The 27,906-nt window shown below is 42.3% G+C and overlaps 1 protein-coding gene across 1 annotated transcript in view; it reads right to left on the bottom strand.

The window, feature by feature from the left end:
• Nucleotides 1–896: 896 nt before the first annotated feature.
• LOC310708516 (cytosolic phospholipase A2 epsilon-like) overlaps nucleotides 897–27,906 on the bottom strand; it is a 43,761-nt gene continuing 16,751 nt past the window's right edge. Inside the window, exons 6-21 of the mRNA XM_083506898.1 lie at nucleotides 27,866–27,906; nucleotides 26,225–26,267; nucleotides 25,075–25,132; nucleotides 23,216–23,382; nucleotides 22,786–22,872; nucleotides 20,425–20,462; nucleotides 18,826–18,973; nucleotides 17,361–17,497; nucleotides 16,500–16,722; nucleotides 15,079–15,193; nucleotides 12,018–12,155; nucleotides 8,693–8,800; nucleotides 7,407–7,598; nucleotides 5,993–6,159; nucleotides 2,481–2,667; nucleotides 897–1,305 (exon numbers count right to left, since the gene is read on the bottom strand). Coding sequence (XP_083363024.1) covers nucleotides 1,100–1,305; nucleotides 2,481–2,667; nucleotides 5,993–6,159; nucleotides 7,407–7,598; nucleotides 8,693–8,800; nucleotides 12,018–12,155; nucleotides 15,079–15,193; nucleotides 16,500–16,722; nucleotides 17,361–17,497; nucleotides 18,826–18,973; nucleotides 20,425–20,462; nucleotides 22,786–22,872; nucleotides 23,216–23,382; nucleotides 25,075–25,132; nucleotides 26,225–26,267; nucleotides 27,866–27,906 — 2,055 coding nt within the window. The 3' untranslated portion in view covers nucleotides 897–1,099. The remainder of the gene's footprint in view (nucleotides 1,306–2,480; nucleotides 2,668–5,992; nucleotides 6,160–7,406; nucleotides 7,599–8,692; nucleotides 8,801–12,017; nucleotides 12,156–15,078; nucleotides 15,194–16,499; nucleotides 16,723–17,360; nucleotides 17,498–18,825; nucleotides 18,974–20,424; nucleotides 20,463–22,785; nucleotides 22,873–23,215; nucleotides 23,383–25,074; nucleotides 25,133–26,224; nucleotides 26,268–27,865) is intronic.

The following is a 27,906-nucleotide window of genomic DNA, read 5'->3' on the forward strand; positions in this document are numbered from 1 at the left end:
CGTAGACAAACTCCAGCCCTCCAGATTTTTGGGACTACAATTCCCATCATCCCTGGCCACTGGTCCTGTTAGCTAGGGATGATGGGAATTGTAGTCCCAAACATCTGGAGAGCTGGAGTTTGCCAATGCCTGGATTAGATCCTGGGATGTCCCATTTTGGGGGGGGGGCCATGTTCTTGCACAAGTCACGTGACTTGTGCAGGAGCATGGCCCCAAAAGACACATATCCCAGTTCTCCTCTGGGACATGTTGGAGGGTATGCAATTGTAGACCGCATGAACCTCCAATGATTCTTTTTGTCACAAATTGCTGCACATTTAAGAAGAGTGGAAAGTCAACCTCTAGGGTGCCCAGTGGCTTTGTGTTCTGCTTTACAGAGGGCAGCCCTCTGTTTGAAGTCCCAGTTCAAAGATAAAAAAAACCATAAGAAGCAAGAGCAAGGATCTTGGAGCTGCCCATCAGTAGTTAACATCTGAACAGCAGAATAAGAAGCACACTGGTCAGCTTGTCACAGTTTCCCCCAGTATGAGGAAATCTGTATACATTTCTGTATACATTATAGTAATTATTTCTAAATTTACACCTAGATATGCACACTGGCACATACTAATTTTATGCAAATCTGTGCATTCTTTTGCCCTCATTTTTAATGTGTAACTATATCCATAATATTGCCCTCTCCCCCATTCTATATTTCGGTATCTATCTCTTAGGAGCATTTATATCTCTGGCCAAACTACGGGTTTTAGAAAAAATATGTTGGTATTAAAACAACCCTTTCTCTTTGCTTTACAGATGTAGGTTTGTATGTGTGCAACAAATTGACCTGTGCTGATCATTCTGCCATAGAATTGTGCGTGTGTTTAGTAGACAGAACATGCATTCTTAAAATACACTGCTTTTTCCCAATTTTTTATTAAATATATCCAGAAGTGGGCCTTTGTAGCTTGCCGTGCCCCTGCTGAAATATGAAACAGTCATTATAAGAGAGATGAAATAAATTCCACTGAAGCCTTCAGATTAATCAGTAACTTTAGCCAACCATTACTTGATCTTCTGCCTTCCCCACAAGCTCCCCAGTCAATCTATACTGTCTCCATCAATGCCGCCTTTTCCGTTCTACAGCAGAACGCAAAGCCTGCAGAATCAGGTGCTCGTTATTCAAGATGTTGTATTCACTCAGGTTTACTAGCTTGTCAAAATCTTCATCACTGTATGTGAGCCAGTAAGTATTGTATGGTGTCTTCCAGGTGGAAACATCAACATCTCCTGCAGCCATCTCTGCTTCACCATCGCGTTTCTCGCCTAGGATAAAGAAACGGCGAGTTATTAATGGTTAGATAGTTGGCTTATTCCCGAAGCATACATGTGTATTAATCCAATGAGAATGTTCTTAGAATGGTTCATTTACAATTTTGGCTTTGTGTTTTTTTATATAAAAAATAAATCTACCACAATTTTAATGCCCTATTTTGATTTGATTTATCAGGCTTGGATATCTCTTTATACTTAAGAGGGTCTCAAAGTAGTTGATTGTATATAATATAATGAAGTTAATAAAGCATATTAAATAATGCACAATATCATTGTAATTATAAGAACATACACTCAAGGCTGGATTAGTATTTGTTGGCACCATCTTATTCTGACCATACTAAAGTATGAACAGAAGAAGCAAAAGACTTAGTCATGCTTAGAGGGCTTTTATTTTAATCAATGGGACTTACATTACTGACTAACTTAAGTATAATTGATTTCAGTGGGTCTACTCTTAAGCATGGATGCGGGTGGCGCTGTGGGTTAAACCACAGAGCTTAGGACTTGCCGATCAGAAGGTCGGCGGTTCGAATCCCCGTGACGGGGTGTGCTCCCGTTTCTTGGTCCCTGCTCCTGCCCACCTAGCAGTTCGAAAGCACGTCAAAGTGCAAGTAGATAAATAGGTACCGCTCTGGCGGGAAGGTAAATGGCATTTCTGTGCGCTGCTCTGGTTCGCCAGAAGCGGCTTAGTCATGCTGGCCACATGACCCGGAAGCTGTACGCTGGCTCCCTCGGCCAATAAAGTGAGATGAGCGCCACAACCCCAGAATCGGCCACGACTGGACCTAATGGTCAGGGGTCCCTTTACCTTTACTTTACTCTTAAGCATGACTAAGTCTGCACCCTGGATCCATTCGAGTGCCTTAGAGCTTGTTGTAGTCAGTCAAGATTCAGAGGTTGAAACTTCAGGGTTGTTACCACAGAGATTTGGTATTTTATTTTAAATATTTTATTTTTAAGATTCATACGCTGCCTTTCAATCAAATGATTTGCACAATGGCTTACAACAGATTGCAACAATTCAGTTCAGAGGAATTAATTGATTTCTCGGTAGTGGGAAAGTCCAGCAAAAATCTCCCCACCTCCAGGAATTGTATTGCCTGACAGCACTGGATATAACTGTCACTTAGGGTGGAGTTTATTAGCTATTGTCAGTAACTTACCAGGTGCTTTGTAATAACGGAAGGTATCATTCACTAATGGGAAGAAAACCAGGATTGGACAACCAAGGACATCTGATTGATCAAAGTAGTAGCATTCCTTTAGATGTTTCTTGTCTTCTTCCGTAAGGACAACATGTGGAAATGGGATACCTTGCTGGATATAGTACTTGCAAGCTTGCTCTAGGGGCTTCATTCACATGAAAGTTAAAACAAGAGAAGACAAGAAATGTATGTTAAAAAGCAATCATATGCCACTAAAAAAATCTATGTGGAAAACTGGGACACCCAGGAAGCACAAGGTAGGAATTAATGAACAGTTCCTTGAATGGGGGAAGTAGAAAGCAGAGTTCCTGCTTTTTAAATTGTTCATAAACCATCTAGAGTTAGGAGTGAGCAGTGAGGCGGCCATGTTTGCTGATGATACTAAGGAGTTCAGGTTCATTAAAAGAAAAAAGCAGGCAACAAAATCTGGCTAAATGACATCGTAGAAGCTATCAGGGATTGGTTGCAGGCGTGAGTGGTTTGACAGTGAGCTGATTTCAGCTTGGGTGATGGTTAGGCATTGAGTAAGTTGCATGGAAGTGAGGTTGTAGCCATTGCCTGCCCCTCCTTGGTAAAGAGTATCCAAAAGGATCCAGGAGGAATGGTTTCTGTCCAATGCCTAGGTGGGAACTAGGGCCATACCACTCCTCCAACAGAGACCCCAGGTAGGGGGTACCCCTATTTGATGTAGGTTATAGGCACCCCTTCCAAGATGTGGTTTATGCTTAAATGCACTTCCAGCAGATGTGCTGGAGTGGAATAGCAATGGCTTTACTCAAGGCCTATGCCAAACCATTCACTGCTGAAACCAATGAAGCTTTGGCGTTATTCAAACCCAAAACCCAATGTGCTATTGTCCAGTGTGGTTATTAGTTTCCCCCAGCTAGGTCACAGGGCCTTGGCATATGGATCCTATAAATTAATATTATCTAAGCTTGGGAATTAATGACTTAAAGAGGAGGAGCAGACTAGAATTTATGTGAGATGAATTCCCAGGAATTACCTTGATTAGATTTTACTTCCATCAACAGAATGTATTTTCTTTCATTGCATTAGTCATTGTTTTCTACCTAACTACCTACTGGAGAATAAAATTTGCATTTAGGGTTGTTGTTGTTTTTAAAAAAACACACCCTGTGGTAATGTTTTAAACTTGCTGCAACCCAAAGGAAAAAAACCTGCTGCAGGTTGGTAGATGTGTGATCAGCCATATCTTTTATGCTATTATAAACCTCATAGCAGTTTTATTACATTCAAGTGGTATGTAATTTTTGTTTGTTAAATAGGTAAATAAATATATTATTGTCTTTTATAAGTTCTCACCAGAATGTGCTCAAGGTGAGATTCAGATATTTTAGAGCAGGAGTTGCCAGGCTGGTACCCACCAGATGTTGGACTCCAACTTCCATCTGCTCCAACCAACATGGCCAGTGGTTAGGGGCGATGGGCACTGTATTCCAACAACATTGGGAGGATACCCCTGATTTATAGTTAGGTGAGGAATCTGTGGCCTTCTGGCTACAGACAGTTAATTAGAGAGGTGACCTTGGGCAATATGTCACAATGTTTCCGCCACTTCCGGGTTGACGCGATCTGGAAATGGCGGATTCCCTCCGAGCTGCGGAGGGAATCGGCTCTACCGAGGATGGGTCTTTGCCGCGCCGGCGACGCGGGGACCCTTAAAAACCGCAGGCGCGGAAGCCTGCGGACTGAAGACTCGGCGGGTGCCTTAAGCGCCCCCCCTGATTCGCAAAGAGCCTTTTTAAAGGCTGCGGAGGGGATACGGGGGTGGCGTGGCACTGAGAGTCGATCGCTACCTTGGTAGAGCGAAGCCGCGAGCCATGACCAGAGAGCGCTGACTTCCTTCCTTGAAAATTTGGACTGAAAGAATCACCCGTGAGTAAGACGGATTGGGACTTTAAAAAAATTTACCTTAAATTGGAGACAACCGGGGTGTGTGCTAAAAGGAAGTCCGCACCCCCCCCCCCTTGCAGACGATCTAAGCAACGACACAAGAGCTAAGCTGGAGAGCCTACCCTTGGCGGGGTGAGTTAAAAAGGACATTAACTTCCAAGATTTAACTAAAGGAAACTTTGGGCTGGAGAGTGGAGTTTTGGAAACCCTCCTTTTGTCTTAAACAACCCCCCCTCCCGGGCTCGGGAACGTCCTGCCTTTGTGCCTGTGGAAGAGCTGCGGAGTTTGACAGCTGTCAAAGCTGCCAAACGGGCGGTTTAAAGTGAGAAATTGCCATTTAAGATCCCTCTGGACTAAGATGAGTTGTAATTGAGCTAAAACTGTTGGAAACAAAGTAATAATAATCAGTTAAAAGATTGTTGGTGAAAAGGCAAATAAGTAGCCAGATTCCCCCTAGGGGGAATTCTGTGAAACTACAATGGATACAATGGCTGTGGAAGGAAAGTTACTAGTGGAAATCGAAAGGATGTTTCAATTGGTGGGAATCTTACAAGAGCAGAGTTTGGCCATGAATAAACAACTTGAGACTATGACCTTGGGAACAGGCAACTCTGCTCTTTGTATTGAGGACCTCAATGAGAAAGAATCCACAGCTGATTGGGAAACAATATCTACAGAGCTGGAAGAGACTAAACAACAAGAAAAAGAAGAAGTAATCCTGGGAAGTAACAACCAAAAGTTGACATCTGTGGAATACAAGCAAGGAGACGCTGGGAATATATCCACCATAAGTCTGCGAAAGACACAGAAGAAGAAGGAGGAGGTCCCAAGACAAAATGGAATACAGGAATTTAAAATAAAGAAATATGATTGGGGCCTCCGTTTGGACTTAGACTTTGAAGAGATAGATTTTGTGGAAATTCTTCAGCAGTTACCTTTGAATCTTCTTGTGGGAAGAGGATACACTTTGATGGTGAAAGAACTTTTCCCAGACCCGACGACTGACATAAAGGACTATCAACAGGACAGGCGGAGAGGGACTGAAAGAGATTTGAAAGCCTCGGACGTGAGGAACCCAGGCTGAGAATCTCGAATTTGGATTTTTATTGGGAAGGGACAAAAACCGGGGATGGGAGGGAGGGAAGAAGAGACTCTTAAAAACTCTTAAGACTTCTAGGTTTGGCTAAGATGACTTTTAATTAAGATAAAATCAAAATCGATGGAAGAGAACTTAAGTCCAACTTATGAAAATCAATTTTTATTATAAAAAAGGTATTAAGACGAATAAGATTGTTAAGAGGAGAAATACCAACTTGCTGATATAATCTTGAAACTGGGATGCACGAGGGGAGGTGGGGGGAAGTCAGGGAACAAGGTTATGAAACGGGGATTTGCTGATTTTATACATGTTTTTGTCATTGTCTTTTTTTTGTGTGTATGTTTTGTTTTTATAAAAGCAGAAAACCAAATAAAAATTTTATAAGAATATGTCACAATGTTTCCACATAAACCTGAAATATATCCCTTAAACAAACAAGCAACACAAAACCTATTACCAGTGTTTGTGAGCCTGCGCTGTAACTCAGATGCACAATGACATCAACTTTCCTCTCTGGCCTTAAAAGTGGTGGGCAACTTGTATTGATGAAAAATCCAGCGTCCACCAGTCCTATAGAGTCTGCATGTTCCGTTAGTTGATTTGGGCATCCATCTAACACCGTAGCTGGAAAGGAAATATATTTTTTGCCATCAGAAAAGAATATTTCTACCTAATTTGGAATCCAATTAAATTAAAATACATAGGGCATTTTTACCTATGACAATATGGCTGCAGTCATATGCCACTTACTTAGGAGTAAATTGCACTGGATTAAGGAGAATTCAAATATCACTTAGAGCAGAGTGTGTGGTCTGCTTTCCATAATGGTGGAGAATTGTAGTCCAACCAGGTTTCCTGTCCTATGGGCTTTGGAACCTATCAGAACCATAGACCTTCACCAACCCTCTTTTGACCTGTCAAAATATTTGTGGGTAAAGCGTCCTAACACAGAAGACAGCCTGCTACCTTTGTCCTTTCTTACTAGGTATATGAATTTAGGATGCAAGCCTACACCAAGTTACCTGGGAATAAAATGAACTCAGTGGGACTTAGTTCTGAGTAATAATAATAATAATAATTTAGATCAACAAGATCGGGCCAAATGCTGATGGGGGTGGGGGTGGGATTGCTCCTTTTCTGGAATACTGGGGTATGTTATGAAATTAAACCGCACTGGGGTCAAACCATCTTTCTTGATCTGTCCAGGTGTCAACTGTAGTTTGTTTGTTAATCTCTCAAGAAGAGCTGTTTCTCAAACTGTTTCATACCAATTGTCTATTGTTGTGCCAGAAAAGTCTTTCCAGTGTCTGGTAATGTTGCATCTCGCTGCTTGTAATAACTGGCTTATTAATTCTTTATTATGTAAATCCAGATGGGTGTCTTGAAATATATTTAATAAAGCTAATTCTGGTTTGACTTCCATTTTTTATATTGTTATTTTATTAATTTCTTGGAATATCAAATTCCAGAAAGGTTTGATTTTGTACATTGCCACCTTCTGAGTATTATTATTAATAATAATTCCATTTATAGGCATCATAATAAAACTGTAAAATAGAACACTGCGAATATAACCAATAAAACAAAACACTAAGTCATTGGTCAGTATAATCTAAAACATCTGGAGTCTGGAGAAGTCTGGACTACAACTCCCATCAACCCCAGCCAGCATGGATGATGGTCAGGAAACATGGAAATTGTAGTTCAAAACATATGGAAGGCACCCAGTAGAGCTATCTAGTTTCATACTGTCAGCGTCAACTGTGTCTGGAAGTGTCTCTCCATGCTCAGGCAGAGGTCCTTGATTATGGAAAGCAAGTGTTCTAATACTGAACAGTGGCTTCAATAGACAACTATATAAACCCGTTTACCTTTCCATCTATTGAAATTTTCATTCTCCAAGTAGTAGTTATGCATCTGAAAACCCTTCAGAAAATTGTGATATTGGGCAACAGAAAAGCGATCAGTCAAGACCCCTCGGAGCTTATTGGCAAGTTCTCCGGCTGGGACGTACATATGGCTCCTTATTTCATATGGCCTTGTAGGTAAATAAGGCTCTTCCTCTGCAACAAGATACAAAAGGTGACAAAATAAGCAGTCACTAACTATGCTCTGATTTGCTGCTAAGCCGAATCTTAGACAACTCAGTTACCGGACAGCTATATGGTAGCAAACCCGCTGCAAGAACACTGTAAAAGACAACGTATGGCCCAATCCTAAGCGTATTAACTTGGAAGTAAATCCCATTGAGTTTAATGAGATTTGCTTCCTAACACAGCACTGTAACTTTGTACATGTGTCCATATAGGTGCATAACAGTCTCCAACCTTCATCACTACTGACCGCATTGAACTAGATTGCTTTGATGTTGTTTTGGCTTCACATTTTCGGCTGAAGTGTCAAAATGGTTAGGCAGTTCGGATACCATGCCAGCAATTCACCTGGCGTGTAACCTCCCTTTAAGACTATACATTGTCAAGTTGTCTTCCAAGGTGGACCGTGCTATGCACCTCTGAGACAAATCAAAAGCGAAAGGCATTTCATCCAAAGGTATGGGCACACAACCTTTAACAGGTGGCATGGTAGGATGTTACTCGCCTGACGTCCTACTTACTTGGAGGTAGAAGGGGAGGCAGTTGCAATGTTGGCACAGTGCAAACACGCTAGCAGCAGCACAGCACCATGACAACCTCTCTGCACCCCTCTACCTCCCAGTAAGCAGCAACAACATGACTGGCCAGAGATCAGTTGAGGTAGCAGCACCCCACTGTACCCAGCTGCTACTGCATACAGCTATGAGGCTAGTGGCTTCCTTGTTTTCCAGTCTTTGCTATATCAAATACATCGTGGCTCATCAGAGACAGGCACTGCCAGTATGCCTTATGTTTTGGCATGTCACTATTCAACCCATTTAAAGAAGGCTTGCTGCGATGCGCGCGCGCACACACACACACACACACACACCGACTGTGCTTACAGAAAATTATTCAGAAGACCCACAGAGAATGAAAATTGTGTGTCCAAATTGACACCCAATGGTTGTTGTTTTTAAAGGAAAAATAACTCCCAACCTCCATCTCTTAAAGTAGCATATTGGGTCAACCAATTTAACAGCAGAGAAATGGAGGAATCAGATGCATGAAGAGGAAAAGCTCACCAATATCTATTAACTTGTCTTGAGTCCATCTGTGCCAGAATTCCTCTGAATCATTAACTCTGTTCCAGATATACAACAAGTTTAAAGAAAATATGCTACTCCACATACCTACGAGGGGGGGAGAGAGAGAGAGAGAGAGAGAGAGACGGGGAACAAGAAAAGTGAGTTCACACGAATAAATTTAAGTAAGACCTCAAGGCAAACCAGTTGAGAATGACTCTTATTTTCAGCTTGCTTTGTTCTTCTCAGTCAACCATGAATGCATGAATATGAGCATATTTAACTCAAAACATAGTCTAAACTTCTGTTTTTAATGCCCGGGAAGATATACATCAGGCAGATTAACATCTATAAACTGAGCAAATGAATCAAGCTGGGGGATACAGCACAGTCACAACTTTTACTGCTACACTCTCAATGGATGAAATTGTCAGAAGCTCATCCTATACTCAAGTAGGACCCTGGGAGAGACACATGCCCAACTGGCATGTTCTCTCCCTCCTGGACGATCGTGCGGGCGCTTCAAAAGCTTTCTTCAGCCCAAACATCACAGCAACCGATGCCAACAGACATCGGCACACTTAGGGATCCACAGAGTCTTCACAGCTTGCGTGACAGATCTCAGCAACTCAGCATTTTGGCTAATCTACTTTATTTACATATAAACACACATGGAGCACTGCAACATGGCTCCCTCTCTCTCTAGCATCAGACAGCAAAGATAAAAGGAACAAGGGACAATAGTCCCACTTCACGGAACACAGTAACACAAACATCCTGTCTCCGTCACTTCCCACTCTGTGGAGTCAAAACATATACCGTCATGTGATAGACAACAATCCCATGACTGCAGTCATGGAGCAGGAATTCTAACAGAAATATCAGTCTGCACTTGCTTTTGGTTTGCAATCTCGAATGCTGAGTCTGATAAGATATACAAAGAGCGGCATAATTTGAGACTGCTCTTTATATGAAGCTGTGCAGAAATTAAGATGAGCTCACTGTTGGGCATGAGGGTGCTAGGAAACAGTAGACAGCGGGTTGACTCTGAATGCTCTTCAAGGCAGGAAAGAAGCTCCAGAGTTTATAAAGAATGACCATGAGTTATCTCTGTCAAGGTAGAAAGGAGGGTGCATTGTGGTTGGTCCTTCTCTTTCTGCCAGAAAGTAAAGAAAGCAGAAAGTAGAGAAGAAAGCAAAAAGTAAAGCAGAAAGAGCAGTTGTGTTTTCCTTGGATTGTCATTTGTTCCAATTTGGCAGTAAAGAGCAGGTTTTCCTGGGGAAAGTGGCAGGACAAAAGGAAAAAGGAAAATGCTCAGACATGGACCTGTGCCTATACAGTGTGGCATAAAAGGAAATGGGGGTGAGCCCCATTGCTAGATGTTTTGCTGGGCAAGCAGATCCAAGTTGCATGATGATATTATTATCTCAGGATGCAGCATGACAAAAGCACTCATTTAAACATGCCCCAGGAAGATGTAGCCCTAAAGCTTGATATGCTCTTTTAAGATGGACCAGATTCTTGGCTGATTAGAGTGTGTCCAGACGAGGTGCGGGCCCTCCTGGGGGATATCATCAATTTGTCCCTTGGCACGGGGACATTCCCAGGGGAACTGAAGGAGGCAGTGGTGCGCCGGCTCTTAAAGAAAACATCATTAGATCCTTTAGATCTATCCAATTACCGTCCAGTTTCGAATCTTCCGTTCCTGGGTAAGGTGATTGAGAGAGCGGTTGCTGAACAGCTTGGTGGGTTTCTGGATGAAACATCGGCTCTGGATCCATTCTAGTCCGGCTTCCGCGCTGGTCATGGGACCGAGACGGCTCTGGTTGCCCTAACAGATGATCTTCGTAGACAGTTGGATCGAGGCGGGTCGGGGCTGCTGATTCTTCTAGATCTGTCAGCAGCTTTCGACATGGCGATCACGAACTCCTGGACCATCGCGTTGCCGACGTGGGGATTCAGGGCACAGTCCTTCAATGGCTGCGCTCGTTTCTCTCTGGTCGGGGACAGAGGGTGGCGCTTGGGGGGGAATTATCATCGCGCCACTCCTTGGTGTGTGGAGTACCTCAGGGTGCAATACTCTCCCCGATGCTTTTCAACATCGTTATGCGCCCCCTCGCCCAGCTTGTCCGGAGTTTTGGGCTGGGTTGCCATCAGTATGCTGATGACACCCAACTCTATCTGTTGATGGATGGCCATCCTGACTCGGCCCCAGACACACTGACCAGATGTTTGGAAGCTGTCGCTGGATGGTTACGTGGGAGCCGGTTGAAGCTAAATCCTTCGAAGACAGAGGTCCTGTGGCTGGGACGGGACGATATGGGATTGGGTGGGCAACTCCCATCTCTTGCGGGGGCGCAATTAGTGCCAGCACCGTCCGTTAAGAGTTTGGGTGTAATCTTCAACACCTCCCTTTCCATGGAGGCGCAGATTGCAGCTATAACAAAGGCGGCATTTTTCCATCTCCGCCAAGCTAAGCAGTTGGCTCCTTACCTCTCCTGCCCTGACCTAGCCACAGCGATCCACGCAACGGTCACCTGCAGGCTTGATTATTGTAACTCACTCTATGTGGGGCTGCCCTTGAGACTGACCTAGAAACTCCAGCAGGTACAGAATTCCACAGTGAGACTCCTTACGGGGTCCTCACCGCGGGATCACATTCACCCGGTGCTATATCAGCTGCACTGGCTCCCGGTGGAGTACAGTATCAGGTTTAAGGTGCTGGTTTTAACCTTTAAAGCCCTATACAGCCTAGGGCCCTCGTACCTACGGGATCGCCTCTCCTGGTATGTCCCACAGAGAAACTTACGGTCTTCAAATAAAAACATCTTGAAGGTCCCAGGCCACAGAGAGGTTAGGCTGGCCTCAACTAGAGCCAGGGCTTTTTCGGCTGTGGCTCCGATCTGGTGGAACACTCTGTCACCAGAGACCAGGGCCCTGCGGGACTTGACATCTTTCCGCAGGGCCTGCAAGACAGAGCTGTTCCACCAGGCCTTTGGCCAGGGCACAGCCTGACTCCCTCCCTCGGCAATCTTCACGGAGCTCTGGCCCAATGGTTGCCAGTGGCTTGATTTGAATTAATTTTATAATGAATGATTTTAGAGTGTTGTGTTGTATTTTTCTACTGTTTTATTGTTGTTAGCCGCCCTGAGCCCAGCTTCAGCTGGGGGGGTGGGTGGGATATAAATAAAATTTATTATTATTATTATTCAAACCTTTTTCCTTGGCTACAGAAGGGGAACAGAGATGCCACAACAGTAACTACTCCTGCTAATGAGGTTATCACAATACTTTGACGTTCCCATAAGGCAGTTAAATACATTACCATGGAGATAGCATATTCGGCTTTCTGGAAGTTTCTTGATCATGCGACCCATGAAGAATTCACTTCCAAAGTTTTCTGAAGGCACAAATGCTCCGTATTTCAGGAACCCCACCTCATAGGGAGTGAACTCCATCCATTCTACAATCAGAGGAAATAAAATACTGTAAGAGCAGAGAAGGTGACTTTCAAACATAATGAAACTAAGGGCTTACACACACTTAACTTTCCACCGCTTTTCCAAGGCATGGTCTGTACCTTAGAATGCTGTGTTCAAGCAACCCCCCCCCCCTTTTGCCTTGTAAAAACCTGCTCTTTAAAGCTCAAGTGGAGCAAACGGCAATCTGCAGACAACTAGAATTGATGCTTCCTCCGACTGTGCTCGGACATGGAGCTTTCAAGTATGGACTTGTGCCTGGAAAGAGTGGTGCAAAAGGAAAGTGTGGATAAGCTCTAAATGGGCCTCTGCAGGTCATGTAAGACCAGCTTCCCATTCTCTGTGTTGTCCCAAGTGCATGATCTGTCTGTATGTGCAGCAGGAGGAGAGAAACAGATCTCTTTTGAGCCCAGAGGGCATCACACAGGTGCTGCACCCACACTAGGTAAAAAACAACAACCTACCCCCTTGGTTTCTTTCTGATTCTTATTAACCAGGTATGATTTGTCAGAGAACTTCTTTTAAACCAAAAATTTCAGTCAAATAGCTTCACACATAGAGGCTAGTCTATGTGAGAATACGTGGGATGCGGGTGGCGCTGTGGTCTAAACCACTGAGCGTCTTGGGCTTGCTGACCAGAAGGTCAGCGGTTCGAATCCCTGTGACAGGGTGAGTTCCCGTTGCTCTGTCCCAGCTCCTGCCAACCTAGCAGTTCAAAAGCCTGCCAGTGCAAGTAGAAAAATAGGTACCACTGCGGCGGGAAGGTAAATGGTGTTTCTGTGAACTCTGGCACTCATCACGGTCCTCCGTGCGCCAGTAGCGGTTTAGTCATGCTGGCCACATGACCTAGAAAACTGTCTGTGGACAAACGCCGATTCCCTTGACCTGAAAGTGAGATGAGGGTCACAACCCCATAGTCGCCTTTGAGTGGACTTAACCATTCAGGTGTCCTTTACCTTTTACCTTATGTGAGAATAAGTGGTTAGTAGTAGTAGTAATAATAATAATAATAATAATTTATTATTTATACCCCGCCCATCTGACTGGGTTTCCCCAGCCACTCTGGGCGGCTTCCAACTGAATATTAAAAACAGTACAGCTTCAAACATTAAGCAAACACTGGCTAGTACTCTGGCTAGTTTAAGAATGGAATTTTTTTACTCCCCTAATTCTAAGTCTAAGGCTGCAGCCCTAGACATCAGGTGTGGGGAATGTGATGTGTGCTCCAGTCGTCACTGAACTACAACTCCCATCATCCCTGGCCTTTGGCCATACTTGAAGTTGGAGGTGAGCAAAATATGGAGAGCCAAAAGCTCCCTACATCTGCTATACATACTTAATGCATTGAACCTGAAGGAACTTACACAGAATTACATCATAAAGGTGCTCTCCTATATATACCTATTTGCATGTAAGCCCCATTGTACGCAAAGCCACTCCCGACATACGAAGGGGGGGTTGCGGGCTCACGCTCCATTCACACCCTCACGGGGCTGGCTGCAGCCCCACGGGACTTGGGGAATCCCGGGGTCATTAAGATTCATCATTCACCGCGCCAGCCAATCAGCTGGCGGCGGGGGCGGTACTTGTAAGGGGCATTTAAGGTCGGGGCAACCCACGTTCGCCCCTTTCTTTTCTTTCAGCAGCTGCGGTTTCCCACCCTCCCACCCTTTAGGTTCTCATCTGGACTTTGCTATGGGCTTCGGCTGGTCGCCGCAAGGGGCCTGGTAGGAATTTTTCCATTTGGCTAATTGGCTATATTTTGGAAGCCACTTGGTTTTTTCGCCTACTTCGTAGCAAAACGTCACAACACCTTTGGTTTGGGGGTTAGGCATTGGCAGGGGTATTATTATGCAAATGAGATGGGGGGAAGGAACGCCATCACCTCCCCCAAATGTTGAAGGGTAGTTCGTTAAAGGACTCTGGGGGGCGTTGCTTCATCCGAAACCTATGGAGGCTAGGGCCTAAAGCGCGCTCCCGAGCGGTAACCCCTCGGGGAGCGCAAAGGGATGTGCTTCTCGGGGGCTCCCCCTGTTGGTGCTTAACCCTTCCCGGTTATACCGGTTAGTCTGATAGGGCCAATGCCTAAAGCCAATACCGCTCTTACCTGTAATCGATCAAGTTGTGGCCATTTTTCGCCCATTAACCTAAATTCTGGTGCCCTGTGTCTTTATTTATTCCACCTTGGGAGGAGGCGGGAATCGCCACGCAATGGGACTTCTGAGTATACAGCTGTATTGCAAGGGTCATTGGATTTGTGGACCTAACTGTGTAATAGTTTGGTTCTCGGGTATTATTTTCTGCTAATTTCCCCAAGATGTTTACTCGCTGCAGCATAAATGTAATGAAATGGCACAGAATCGTATAAACTCATAAAGCAGTCGAAAACACTCACTGCAATCAGCTGCCCACAGTATCACACAAAACAAACAGAAGGTTTGACCCACCTATTTCCATCTCAGACCAAATGAGCCTTTTTACGAGTATAAAAGGGAGCTTTGCTCCTCTCACAGATATACCACATGCAAGTGTATATATTTGCACATGTATAGGAAACTTTAAGTCAGATTAAATGTTAAAAATAAAATGCTAAGCTGTTAGAAGAACTGACCTCCGATTTTGATGCCAACGTTTGAGTATTTTAAATATTTGATTAGCTCTGAAAAGATAGTGGAATATTGACTAAGAGGCAAACATGACCCTATCATAGGCTAGGGTACCAGATATAATGCTAAATTTCTAGGCTATGGCTTTGTAAATATTATGGGTCAAGTTTCAGCCTAAAACCAGTATTTTATCCATATGAGGATATGCAAAATATGTGATTTTTGTCATTCACATGTCATGGATTCCAAAGAGCTTCAAATGCAGAACAAGTTATTTGATTTCCTTACTCTTTCCCCTCACCTTTGAAATCTTGAGTGCTGTATTTGTCCTTAATATTGATGGTCACATAGATGGGCAATGGATTCTGTCCATCTGTCAAAGATTCCCTCTGGTCCGAAAGCCTGTGGCAATCTTTCTAATTGTGAAGGGAGGGGGGAAACGTTACTTACAAAGCCATGGAACAGACACATGCAGTAACAACTAGCAAATCATCTTGCTGTCTGGAGCAACAGAGGAACAAACCCTGTCCCATCTTCGACAGGACAGGATATTTGTGATTAATTATCCTATATCCACATAACCTTCTCCCAGCTTTTTCAAACTGTTCCTCACAGTATTTGGATTCCAGATTCCTCATCATACTGGTTGCCCTCCTCTAAATGCACTGCAGTTTTCAAAGTCTTTCTTAAAATGTGCTGCCCAGTATTCCAGATGCTCTGACCAGTACAGAACAGAGTGGGATGATTGCTTCTCGATGGCTGGACACCGTGCTTCTGTTAATGCAGACCAATATCTTAATATCGCCTGATTACCACCACCACCACCCCCGGCCATGAGTGGCTAAATCAGACACTTTATCCCAATAGAAATGATGGTACAACAAGCCTTAGGTTAGTGAAATTTGTTCAGAAATGAAACCTGGATATATATCTGTGCTACACCCCTCACTCTGACCTCAACATATTTATTGTAAATTCTGTTGAGATATTCCAGGAAATATATGGAGATCAGGGGCACCAGTAGCAATCCTGAGTATATGCAAGCATGTCACATTAATAAGGTTCTTGGGACATAGATTTGAACCCCCCCCCCTTTAGCATTTACATTACTGACATTCCACCCTGGAATGACCATACTATAGATTTTTTAAGTGTCTACCACCCTAATAATTTAACCTTAATATTTTCACATTAGAGTCTCCTGGGGCGATTTTCAACTACCATGTCCTGTCATTATAAGGATTTCCATTTGCAGAACAGGAATCCCCTCCCCCACACAAAAATAATAATAATCCCCATGTGTGCCCTCCCCAGATCTACTCCAGAGGGTTGGGAGAACTCCTAGAACAGATTTTGGAATGTGGAAGAACTCCTTGCAATGAAGGAACATTTAGAAGAGTTTGGATTTGATATCCCGCTTTATCACTACCCTAAAGAGTCTCAAAGGCTGAGAAACTTCAGCAAGGTGCAACTAGCCCAAGGTCATCCAGCAGCTGCATGTGGAGGAGAAGGGAATCGAACCTGGTTCACCAGCTTACGAGTCCACCGCTCTTAACCACTACACCACACTGGCCTTAATTGATGTTACATTGGATTCCACCCCTGGTACCCCTGTACTATTTGCAGTTTCCTCCAGAATTCTCATAGCAATGTTGCCCTTCATTTTTTATAATGCAGGTATTAGCAATTGTTTAGAACTAAAAGAAAGATTTGATACTGTACCCCATCATTTATCAAATACTCTATGACAAGCCCCCAGAGATCTATAAATGTTGTATTGTATCCTTCTTGTTTCCGTTGACTCAGCTGTTGATAATAATATTTCATGCGCTCCATGGTAAACATCTCCATCTTGCTCTTGGTCACTTGTTTCTTAGCCTCATTTATTTTTTCATCAAGATCATTCTGGGACCAATAAGCATCTCTGTACAGGTGTGTCATGGCCCTGGGGAAAAACAAAACAAAAAGATGTACAATTTTTATGACCTAAGCTATTAATAATAGTCATACTGTTATTGATAATAATTATGAATAATAATATTTTTTGATATTATAAGGCATGGATAGGCAAACTAAGGCCCAGAGGCCGGATCCGGCCCAATCGTCTTCTAAATCTGGCCCGTGGACGGTCCGGGAATCAGCACATTTTTACATGAATAGAATGTGTGCTTTTATTTAAAAAGCATCTCTGGGTTATTTATGAGGCATAGGAATTTGTTCATTTTTTCTTCTTCAAAATATGGTCTGGCCCCCCACAAGGTCTGAGGGACATTGGACTGAAAAAGTTTCCTGACCCCTGTTATAAGGCATTGATTTGAAATTAAAAGCGGTGTGTTGTGGCCTAAACTTTCAAGGGCAAAAAAGAAAAAGTAAGCATGCAACCACACATATATGAAACACTATATTCCATAGGTCAAAAATTCTAAGTCCAGGGCTAAGAGATCCACGCATGCTGCACTTGGGTTCACACCACAGATTTGTATAAAGGCACTATGGTATTGGCAGGTGTGATCAGTATGTCATTTCTTCATTCATTAACAGTCCTAATTGATTTAAAAGACTCCACATGACGGTTCCACTTACCACGAAGTGCCAGACAAGCCAGACATGTACGTTACACAGTCTAGAAGATTTAATTTTTTTAGGCCCCTAATGCAGCCATATGTTGTTGTGAATGACCTTGTCCCACCTCCTGTTGTCATGACTGCCACCACTGGAACCTGTATGGCACACAGGCATAAGAAATCAATATACAGCTACCGCAGGATGAAACATTTAGGAGGACGGAAGTTAAAACACAGCGGCTTACAATACAGTTGTTGTATTAGTGGTGTACCTTCTACACAGGTGAGAAGATGAACGGTTGCAATTTAAGGCTGCATATCTATGCATGTTTATGTGGAAGAAGGTTCCACAGAAGCCGTGTTTAATGAGTTTACTCTCAGGAAAATGTGCATAGGTTTATGGCCTTAGGAACTGTAGTGTTTAATTCACTATCACAAAGGGGTTTCAAAAGAGCTAAACCCTGGAAGAATAAAGTTGGCCTGCTTGACAAAGATATCTGTAACTATTTTAGCTCAGTGGAGAAACGTGTTTAGGATTATAGCCTAAGCCATAATGACAGGTCTTGGCTAGTGTTAGTCCTGGCAAACTGCCAGTTGTTAGGGCTTGCATAGCTCAAGCCCTGAGGATCAGCTGATAGCTGGGACTTGCATAGCTCAATGCGTGTTACTTTGCAAACCTAGATAACCAGCTTGTGCTTTTTAAACCCTGATGACAGGCTGATTGGCTGTGTGGGTACCAGGACACTTAAATATCCACTTCCCCATCACTGGCTTAAGCTATTGTAGAATGTGGCCAATCCAATTTATTTAGTTAATGTGCTTTTATCTCCCTTCAAAAAATTTAAAAACCCCACACATTTTTAGGGCAGTGATACATGGTGCATACCATTCGGTAAGCCAAGAATTAGAATATTGCATTCACAGTTGGCAGTGGGTGGCATTACCCCGGTTGGAAATTCTAAGGTGGTGAAATGATGGCCAGAGATGCTTTATACAACATAGGCAGCTACTTGTAAGATATTTCAGTCAACTGCTGGAAACAATGAATGCACCAGTACACCAAAACACCAGCACTGGACAAAAATTGCGAAACACTTGCCGGCGAGTGCTCCAATTGGAGAACAGCCTTTACCAAAGGTGTCATGGGCTTTGAAGACACTCAAACTCAGGACGCAAGGGAGAAACGTGCTAAGAGGAAGGCACGCTTGGCAAATCCACACCGTGATCAACTCCCGCCTGGGAACTAATGTTCCCACTGGAAGGACGTGTGGATCCAGAATTGGCCTCCACAGTCACTTATGGACTCATTGTTAAAACTGTGTTTATGGAAGACAATGTTACTCGGCTACGAGTGATCGCCAAAGAAGAAGAAGAACATAAAATACAATGGTCTCGCAATTACAAAGGTGGAATGTGGCAAGATAATAAATTCCACATGATAATAAATTCACCCTTAGCATAAATCAGCATCCCATTTCACATACCTCATGATCTTGCAAGTCATAATTTAGTTGGAGAACCTGCTTCAGAGCCTGAGCAACATGTCTCCTCCGTTTGTGTAAGAACTCTTCTTCCTGTGGGCATATGTCATATCCCAAGCGCACATCGAGGTCTGCTGGGCAGGAACAATGACTAGAACATACACAGGCATTATATATAGATATCTTATCCAAATATATGAGAAATCTTAGGATTTTATCAAGCAGAAATATAACAGAATAGATTACTGCTTGGGATCATTCAGCATCATATTGTGGGAAATAACCATAGACAATTCAGTTATTGTCCTGCCCCAACTGCGCATTGTGTTATTTGATAGATTGGCCCCTGGTCTCCATATTTAAAACTGGTCTACTTTTCACATTGTTGAGAAACTGATTAAACCTTAGTATTTTTATCAGGCATTAATGCTGAATCCTAATCCTGTTTAGGCCAATTTCAGCAGAAGGTGGAGGGGGGAAGGAGCCCCCACTTAGCTTTGTTTACTGCCATTCCATAACATTTATTTTATCTTGCTCATAGTCAAACTTCTATACAGCTAAGTATTTGATCACCTGCTTTTGTAAGTTGTTTGCTGTCCACGTTATTAATAAAATTGGGTTATTTGAGTTTATTTGGCATAGATAGACACATAGCCTAATGTGTGTTGAGGCTATTTCACACAATATCATACTGAATGCCCAGAAAGGTTTTTTAGAATACTGTTTTATTGTCTATATAACTTTTAAAATTTATAAGAATATTTTTATTTTCTGATGACTGCACATCACACATGATTTACTTTTGTTTTATTTTTGTTTTGTTTTGTTTTGTATTTTATTCTGTGAACTGCCCTGAAATCTTTTGGGGTAGGAGGGTATATAAATTTAATTAATAAATAAACAAGGTAGCTTGCCGTTAAAACTGCAGTTTCACAGTAAAACCATAGCTTCAGTCAAAGATAATAGACACAAGTATGGCAGATGCCATTCTAAACAAATCTTAAAATGACAGCATTATTTACTTGGCAGGAAGTGGGGTGTTAGGATTGCTCTGAAACATTACCCTGTGTTGCATGTCATATTCCCTGGATTCGCTTTATCAGGCTAATAAAATGAATATGTTATGTACTGAAGTTCTCACCCTGGGCCAGCGGGGGGATACTGTAGATAGTTATGCAAATGAAGGATCGAAAGTGATGTTCAGTGATTGGATAGTTTTAGAAAATGGCAACAGTTACATTGTTCTGGAGCTCTATATAAGCAGGCTGACTGAGCTCCTCAGATCAGTTCTGTTCCAGCTTACAAATAAAGAGCTGCTTTGGAAGAATTGCTGTGTCGTCTGATATGTTCGCGCACAACTTAACAGAACACAATATTCTAATCATGTTCTGGCAACTGTCATAGATCAAATGTGGTGTTTAAATACCTTTCCCCCCTCAAAAAACCACTTGTAACTGGATTTGTAATGGCTTTTAGTCAAATGCAATAAATGATTGATTGATTGATTGATTGGGGGGAAAACCACATAAGAGCATACAAAATTATGAGAGGCAACTTATTTCATATTGTCACTACAAAAAATTAATCATTAAGGATACTTACCAGTCATCTACTTGCACGTGCAAATTGTACTTTTTCTTCTGAAAAGCAGGAAGTAAATGTCACATAGGGCAATCATAATTTAATATTACTACACAGCTAAATGACTAAACAACAACAACAACAACAACAACTCTCATTCCAATTGTCTGAAGTGAAGGACCAGATGTAAAAACCCCACCCTCTCTCTCACACACAGAAGTTGACTGAAGTTGTGATTAAATATTACTTCAGCACTGGCAATACTTTTTTTTATTTTTTGAGATGTTTACACTGTTGTGGAGAAAGCTGTCCTGATTATGTGGTGAGCCACTTCACATAAACAGGCTACCATAAGATAATATGGTATTCCTCACAGGAAGAAAAAACTCTGGAAAATGGCTCCACATAGTGGCCACAGATTGCTTAAGGAACTGAATTTCTGAGAACTCTACTGTGAATGAACTTGATCTGCACCTCCTAGACTAATGCGAAGATCAGAACATAATTATTCTCAATCCTCATAATTATGGTTCTCAGACACACACACACACACACACACACACACACACACACACAAACTGGCCACATGACCCGGAAGCTGTCTGCGGACAAATGCCAGCTCCCTTGGCCTATAGAGCGAGATGAGCGCCCAACCCCAGAGTGGTCCGCAACTGGCCCAGCGGTCAGAGGCACCTTTACCTTTACACACACACACACAAACAAACAAACAAACAAACAAACAAACAAACACATGTTAAAGTGTGCATTTTTGGATACAATATATTTACATTGAAATAAATACATATTTAAATTTGGATTTTAGTACAGTTTTTTTAAACAACAACAACAAACAAACCACAAATTGATGGAGAAATGGGGTGAACGCACACATGCAAAACTGACTAGAAATGGCTGTATTTTTTCAACCTGAATATGTAAGCTGCTCTCCTTTTCCTGCCTCACACTGGGAAGGGGACACGATGCGGCTTCAGGTCAATTTCAGCCCACAACTTGCAGCCAGTTTTGCATGAATATGGCTTAGATGTGCTTCCCTACGGGGAGCAGGGTATGGCTTTAGGTCAGTGGGACCATGCATACTTGTGGCATTTACTACTTGCAGCACACCACAATACTGTTTGCTGCTGGTTAAAGTTAAAAAGCACTTGTGAAATCACTTACATTTACTCAGAGACTTAATCAATATATTCACATGGGATGGAGAAACAATTTTGCGTGCCCCTCCCCCTTCCCAAGAGAGTGCATGCTTACTTTTTGCTGCCTTGCAAATGTGACACATACAGAGTTGATATCCCAGTTGTTGTGTTGTTGTTGTTTTAAAAATACTCTGGCCCAATGGTTTCCTTCTATAGATTTTAATTTTTGTTACCCAGACAAAAAAAGTGTATGTGCACACATCATTTTCTCTTGGGGAGGAGGAATTCCAGGTTGTATTTTGTTTTGTGATGTAACTGATGCCCTCTATCCCAATTTGCTTTTCAATCCATCTCATAATTCTCAACTTCTCCTCCTTATATATTCCAACTATGTAAGGGAGTGTGGGGACCTCTGTGTGAGAGATTGCCCAGGGAAGGTTTATTTGCAGATGTGGATTGCGATTGCCCCCACCCATTTCAATGTAACAGCACCCCTGTGGCGATAGCTGAGACTTGTACACTTCAAAAAAAGTTGGAGGTTGTTAGCTTTTCCTAAAATAGAAATAATCCAGAAAGTTCTTGTGTCAAAGCTCAAAGGAGAAAACAGGCAGAGCGCTTGATGACAAAAAGTACTTGAAACTTGTTGCTGTACAGAAAGGTGGGTGTCATCTGCCATCTTACTGCAGCCCTGCCCTAAGCAGTTAAGCTGCAGCAATGCAGCTACAGAGTCTGGAGGGCATCTTCATGGTTCCTCCTTATCACAAAGACCACTACTGAAACTATACCTAGCCTCTGGGCCCCAGTTAGTTTATAATCTGAAGCATTAACCTTTGGACTCAGCCCTGGTATGAACCAAGTCTTATAAAAGTTACTATTAAAAGGGACTACATTTTAATCCTTCGGAGTTCGTTCATTCATACATTCCACAAGGTAGAACAATGGAAGCACCCAGAATGTCTTATGCCATTCCCATGGGATTCCCATGGGATTTCGAGTGGACAGAAGCAAGCTTGCTTCAAGAAGAAAAGGTCGCCTCTTCAATAGGAACCTATAAAGTGCTTCCCAGAATCCTCAAGTTCTGGGGAGGCAGGTAGAATTACCTCAGGGTTTGATTGTAATGAGCCATCCTTGTTTTCCACCATAGTTGTTGCCATATCAACTCAGTCTAGGAATTATTTTCTACTGGTTTAATACTTTCAGAATGCTACTACTGAAAAATGGCACTCACCTCCACTATTGGTACTTTCTCTCCCACGGGCAGGGAATTCAACATGACAGGTAGAACGTTGGTTTTGGTGCTATAAGAACATGTAATCTGAGGAAAAGGAGAAATATTGGGTGAAATTGAATGCAGCACTAAATAGGGTATGCACACAGAATGGGGTCCAGTAGCACAACATGACTTCCTCACCTCTCCTTCTCCTGTATCCCCCAAACCTATTCTTTGGTTCCCTCACCATCCAGAGCAGATTTAGGGCGTGGGGAGGTGCAGAGGAGGGAGGCAAGGAGGAAATGTCCCATAGTGCCAGCAGATCTTTTTCTGTGCATGCAACAATTTCGCTGAATCCCACCTGATCATCCTGGTCAGAAAAACCTTGTACTGTTTTCTTCTGAAGGGAAACTTTTATGGTTTCAATTATTAAAATCAGTTGACTTACAGGATTATAGTGTTTCTTCTTTGGTAGCATAATGTCCATTGCAGGATCCTTGTACTTGACATAGTGGAACGTAGTGGGGCATGGCGGTATAATGAGAGCATCCGAACCCATTTTAAAACAGTGAGTGCCTTCGCAGGAACCTTTCACTGAAAGTGCAAGGTCTTTCTCTAAAGACAGGGGACAAAGCATGAAGAGAAACCTGCCATTGCATTTGTTTTCACAATGAACAATTTTGGATGAACACATTTAATTTTAAAAGAAACCACTTGGGAAAGGGAAAGCATTAGCTCTCAAACCACTCAGCACATCAGGAGGAAAGCGCACTGCGAAGTTCTCCAACATGTGGACTAGGATTAGTCATTAAATCAAGGATGGGTAACCTGTGGCCCTCCAGGTGCTGTTGGATCTCCCATTATCCCTGGTCATTAGCCAACAACACTGGAAGGGCCCCAGTTCCCTATCCCTGCTTTAAATGGATCTGACAACGTGCATCTGTCTTCAGGGCTACCATGGTATTACCAGGTATTATGCTGGAAAACTAATTTCGGTCTGGAGGAAAGTGTTGCATTATGTTCATGAACACTTGCTTGACCACCAAAAGAGAAAAGAAAATTATAATACTGCAAGCCTCCTTCAGATTTGCTGTTGTCTATTGTTTTTGTCCAAGCAGATAGAATTCAGGTAAATCATCTTGCTCATTAGTTGAAGAAGGGGGCAGGAAAAAGGCAGGGCACATAACTGAGGGTTATGTTCTACCTCCACAGTTGAAGGAAGCATGCTTCTGAATACCAGTAAATGGAAACTGCAGAAACAGAGAGTGCCGTCGCACTCAGGTCCTGCTTGCAGGCTTCCCATTGGCAGCTGGTTGACCACTGTGAGAACAGGTTGCAGTACTGGAAGGGCCACTGGCCCAATTCAGCAGGCTCTTATTACCCTCTTCTTATATCCACCCTCCACTTCACACTCCAGTATGGCATAGCAAAAACATTCTGCTCATCCCCTCCCCACAACGCAGCCAGGTTCTGGACAGCCTCCTTCAAGTCACTGTATCCCATCTTTAGTACACCTCCATTTTGGAACAGCAATAATGCACTGGCCTGATTGGCTCTCAGCTTGCAAGTAATAATAGTATCAGCACCATAATGACTGGAAAGTACCTCATAAAGCAAAAACAACTTCCCAGACGCTTTGGCACTTGTGCACAAAGGTACCTTTGCAACCCTCACAGTGAGGGCTGCACAGACAATGCTGTTCTCATTTGTTCTCCTCTATAATGTTAGTGAAATGCCCACAAAGAGGCTAGAATATTGTAATGTGCTCATAAAGATGGGCTGTACCCACTACTGAGTGAGCAGTGGTCCAACTGCCCTTCTCATGTGACTTTGCCCCACTTTTCTCTCAGCTCCTCCTTACTGTCTAGTGAGTGTCCCAGGCCTGCTAAATATGCCTAGCAGGCTGAATTGCTGTTTTGAAATCTGAAACCTGGGACAGTTTGGGAAGCTGGAGCATGACATTTTCAGGCAAAAGTCAATAGGGTAAAGGAAAATGATTGCTCTACTCTAGCTTGTAATACTATAGCAGCCATTCATTCCGAACTACAAGATCCTCCCCCCCTTTTTTTATTGCTGTTCCTATGGAAATGTAGCATTGCCCTCCAATGAAAGATCACAATTTTTTCAAGTAGGGTCTATTACCTTCTTCTTGTGTTTCTCAGCTTTCAGAAAGCACTTCCATGGTGGTGAAGTGACTGAGGAAAGCAGAATTTGCTAGACTTACTTGCATTGGGTCTGGTTTAGTCTGTATATCAGTATCAGAGGTTAATAAATCCCCCTTCTTTGCCACAACACAAATAAACTCACTTGATTTACGGGGCTTCTTCTGGTCCACCTCTGCTTTCAATTCGCAAACCTCACGACACTGTAGCAGAAATGAGCAACAAACAAAATTAACAGGGATCAGCTGGAATTGGCAGTTTTTGTTACACTGCATGTTATACTTGAGGTTCAGCTAATTTATATTCAAATATCACTCTTGTTTGAGTACGGTTAAAAGCCAATATAGGAACCTTCAATTACTATTGGGCATTATAATTTTACACTGATCATTGTAATTTTTTGCAAACCTGTACTTACTGAAGATGTTGAATTTTAACCCTGTCTCAAACAACATTTGGATATCAATTGGCTGAACTCTTAGAAGACGTAGCGTAAGAAAATATGCTACTAAAGAAGGCTGCCAAGCTGAAATGTGTTTGGCATTGGCATTCCAGAAAATCTGACTGACGAACATTAGGAAGATTGTATATTAGTATTTTAGTTATCTAAAGAGCAGCATTGAAGAAGCATAAGCACAACCCATGTACTGTATAGAGGGGGTTTCATTATATCCATATTATTGTATGGTTCTCCATATGTTGTGGAAATGTTATTTTGACTTTTGGTATCTGCTTTAGTTATTATGTTACAGAGTTCTTATATTCGTTATTCAAATTTCTGGAATTTTGTATCCTCCCCCTCTATATTTTTTACTAGAAGCAGGTGGTCCTTAAGAGTTGTTTGGAAGCAATCCCACTTAATGGGATTTTGAAGGGCTTGAGTGTTGATTTTGCACCTTGGTTTCCTTCCTTGAAGCCTGCGTTGAGGTATAATCTTGATAACCACACTGGAGCATATTAGTCAGTAATTTGTCCAGCAGTCATTGGCGCTCGTCATAACCAATGTCCCCACTGTGGAAGGATGTGTGGATCCAGAATTGGCCTCCACAGTCACTTACGGACTCATTGTTAAAACTGTGTTTATGGAAGACAATCTTACTCGGCTACGCGTGATCGCCAAAGAGAGAAGAGAGATCTTTTTTACTGAAAGATTCAGCTCCATTTTTAGGTAGTAAAATTTAACACATTTGAGGCTGATGTAGCAGAGTGCTCTCAGCAGTTGAGCTAGGAACCAATAGTTTCTTAGATCACACAGGTATTATCAGCATTGATAAATTGCAGAAATAAAAAATTACCACTAGGACGCCATTTGTTATGATGGTTTCAGGTGGGCCAGGCCTAGGAAACAAATATAAGAGTATAGGTACAGGGCAAACAAAAGTTTCTTTCCAGTCTGATCCTAAATAATGGGCTCCCTTCAAAGAAAATGCAACAGATCCATTTACCCTAGAGTTTTAACACTGCTTTAGCTTCCATGAACCTAAATTGTAGCCCAATTCTTACTTTTAAGTTGCAATATGGTTGCTGCTTCTTGAGGGCTCCAGCATACTCTAGTCTGGTAAATGTAGGCATGAACACCAAAACAATACAGCAGAGGTGGATGGCCAATACTTGTGCTGCTTCCCATCCAGATTCCTTACATTTTCAGGATCAAGCCATATGGCTCCATGTTACATAAAGTCAATGACAGTCAATTATAACTTTTCTGGAGGTTTGATGTCTTAGAAATCTATTTTTATTAATCATGGAATTCTTAAAGGGTAAAATTGCCCAGATCAAGTGAATTCTGGCTTTGTGCCTGCACAGATAATTCTTAACCAATCTGATGGTCGGTGCTGATCACCTCTTTGGGAGGGAGAGAAAAGGTCATTTGGGTCCAGTATCCTTCAAGCAAGAGATCAGCACCAACCATCTGTTTATAGGAGATGGAAGTGAGGCATCCTTCCCTGTGTGAGAAAGAGTGGGGGGTGGGAACGAAGGGAACATTTGTAAGCAATATTCATGTTGGTGATAATAATGTTGTGAGTAAAGCTGAAACCTACTAGCGATAACTATGTTTTCAACCAAACAGTTTTGCTCAGTTTGCTCACCAAATTTTCCATTTTTATCCAACTAATTCAGCAGCATTGTATACATTTATATCCCACCTTTCTTCCATCACACAACTCAAGGGGACATGTATCAGATTCTCAGGTAATGCTGACCAGACTCAAACCTTCTTAACTTCAATTATCATATTCTTCTAGATCTAATAAATCTGTGTTCTCCAATAATATCCAGTCCCTCAGCCAGCAGAGGCAGGATGCCTTGTAGTATAATTTCAAATCTGGCAGCGAGAATCCACCTCTTTCCTTTGTATCTGTAAGTAGTTTATATTTAATTCTTGGTGTGTGTGTCCCCCCCCCATGTTAAACTTCAATAATGTTTTTTGCCAATCTTTGAATTGTCCCACCTCACTGTTAACTGGGATTGTTTGAAATAAAAACAACATTTTAGGTAGCACATTCATCTTTACAGCAGATATTCTTCCTGCTTCTTAACTTCAGTAAGGTCGTTCTATAGTATGCTTTTGAGTTAATACATAGAACACTTTTGTCCTAACATTTCTCAACAAAATTTATTTATTGTCTTTGGAATCCAAACAAAATTTAAAATCAAAATGGGGAAGACTGAAATGCAGCAGAAAAACCCAAATTTCAGATTCAAAAATTAAGTCTGGCTACATTCTGAGTTTGTGTAGCTCTCTTTTGGCTCTATAACTGCCTGTATCTTTGTATACTAAGGTCAGGAATTCTTATCCTCATTATTAATTTACCTTTGCCTTAATTCTGCACCTGATAATTATATTTATTTATTTGAAATAAATGCACATTTTATTTTTACGTTATTTTAAAAGTGAAAGCAATGTAGAAAATTTAAGCGTTTGACATACTTACGCAGGTTCCACCAAAAATTCAATTTCCAGCTCTTCTTGTTT

This window comes from Podarcis liolepis (genome assembly GCF_965112155.1).
Source record: "Podarcis liolepis genome assembly, chromosome: 1".
In the NCBI taxonomy this organism is placed as follows: domain Eukaryota; kingdom Metazoa; phylum Chordata; class Lepidosauria; order Squamata; family Lacertidae; genus Podarcis; species Podarcis liolepis.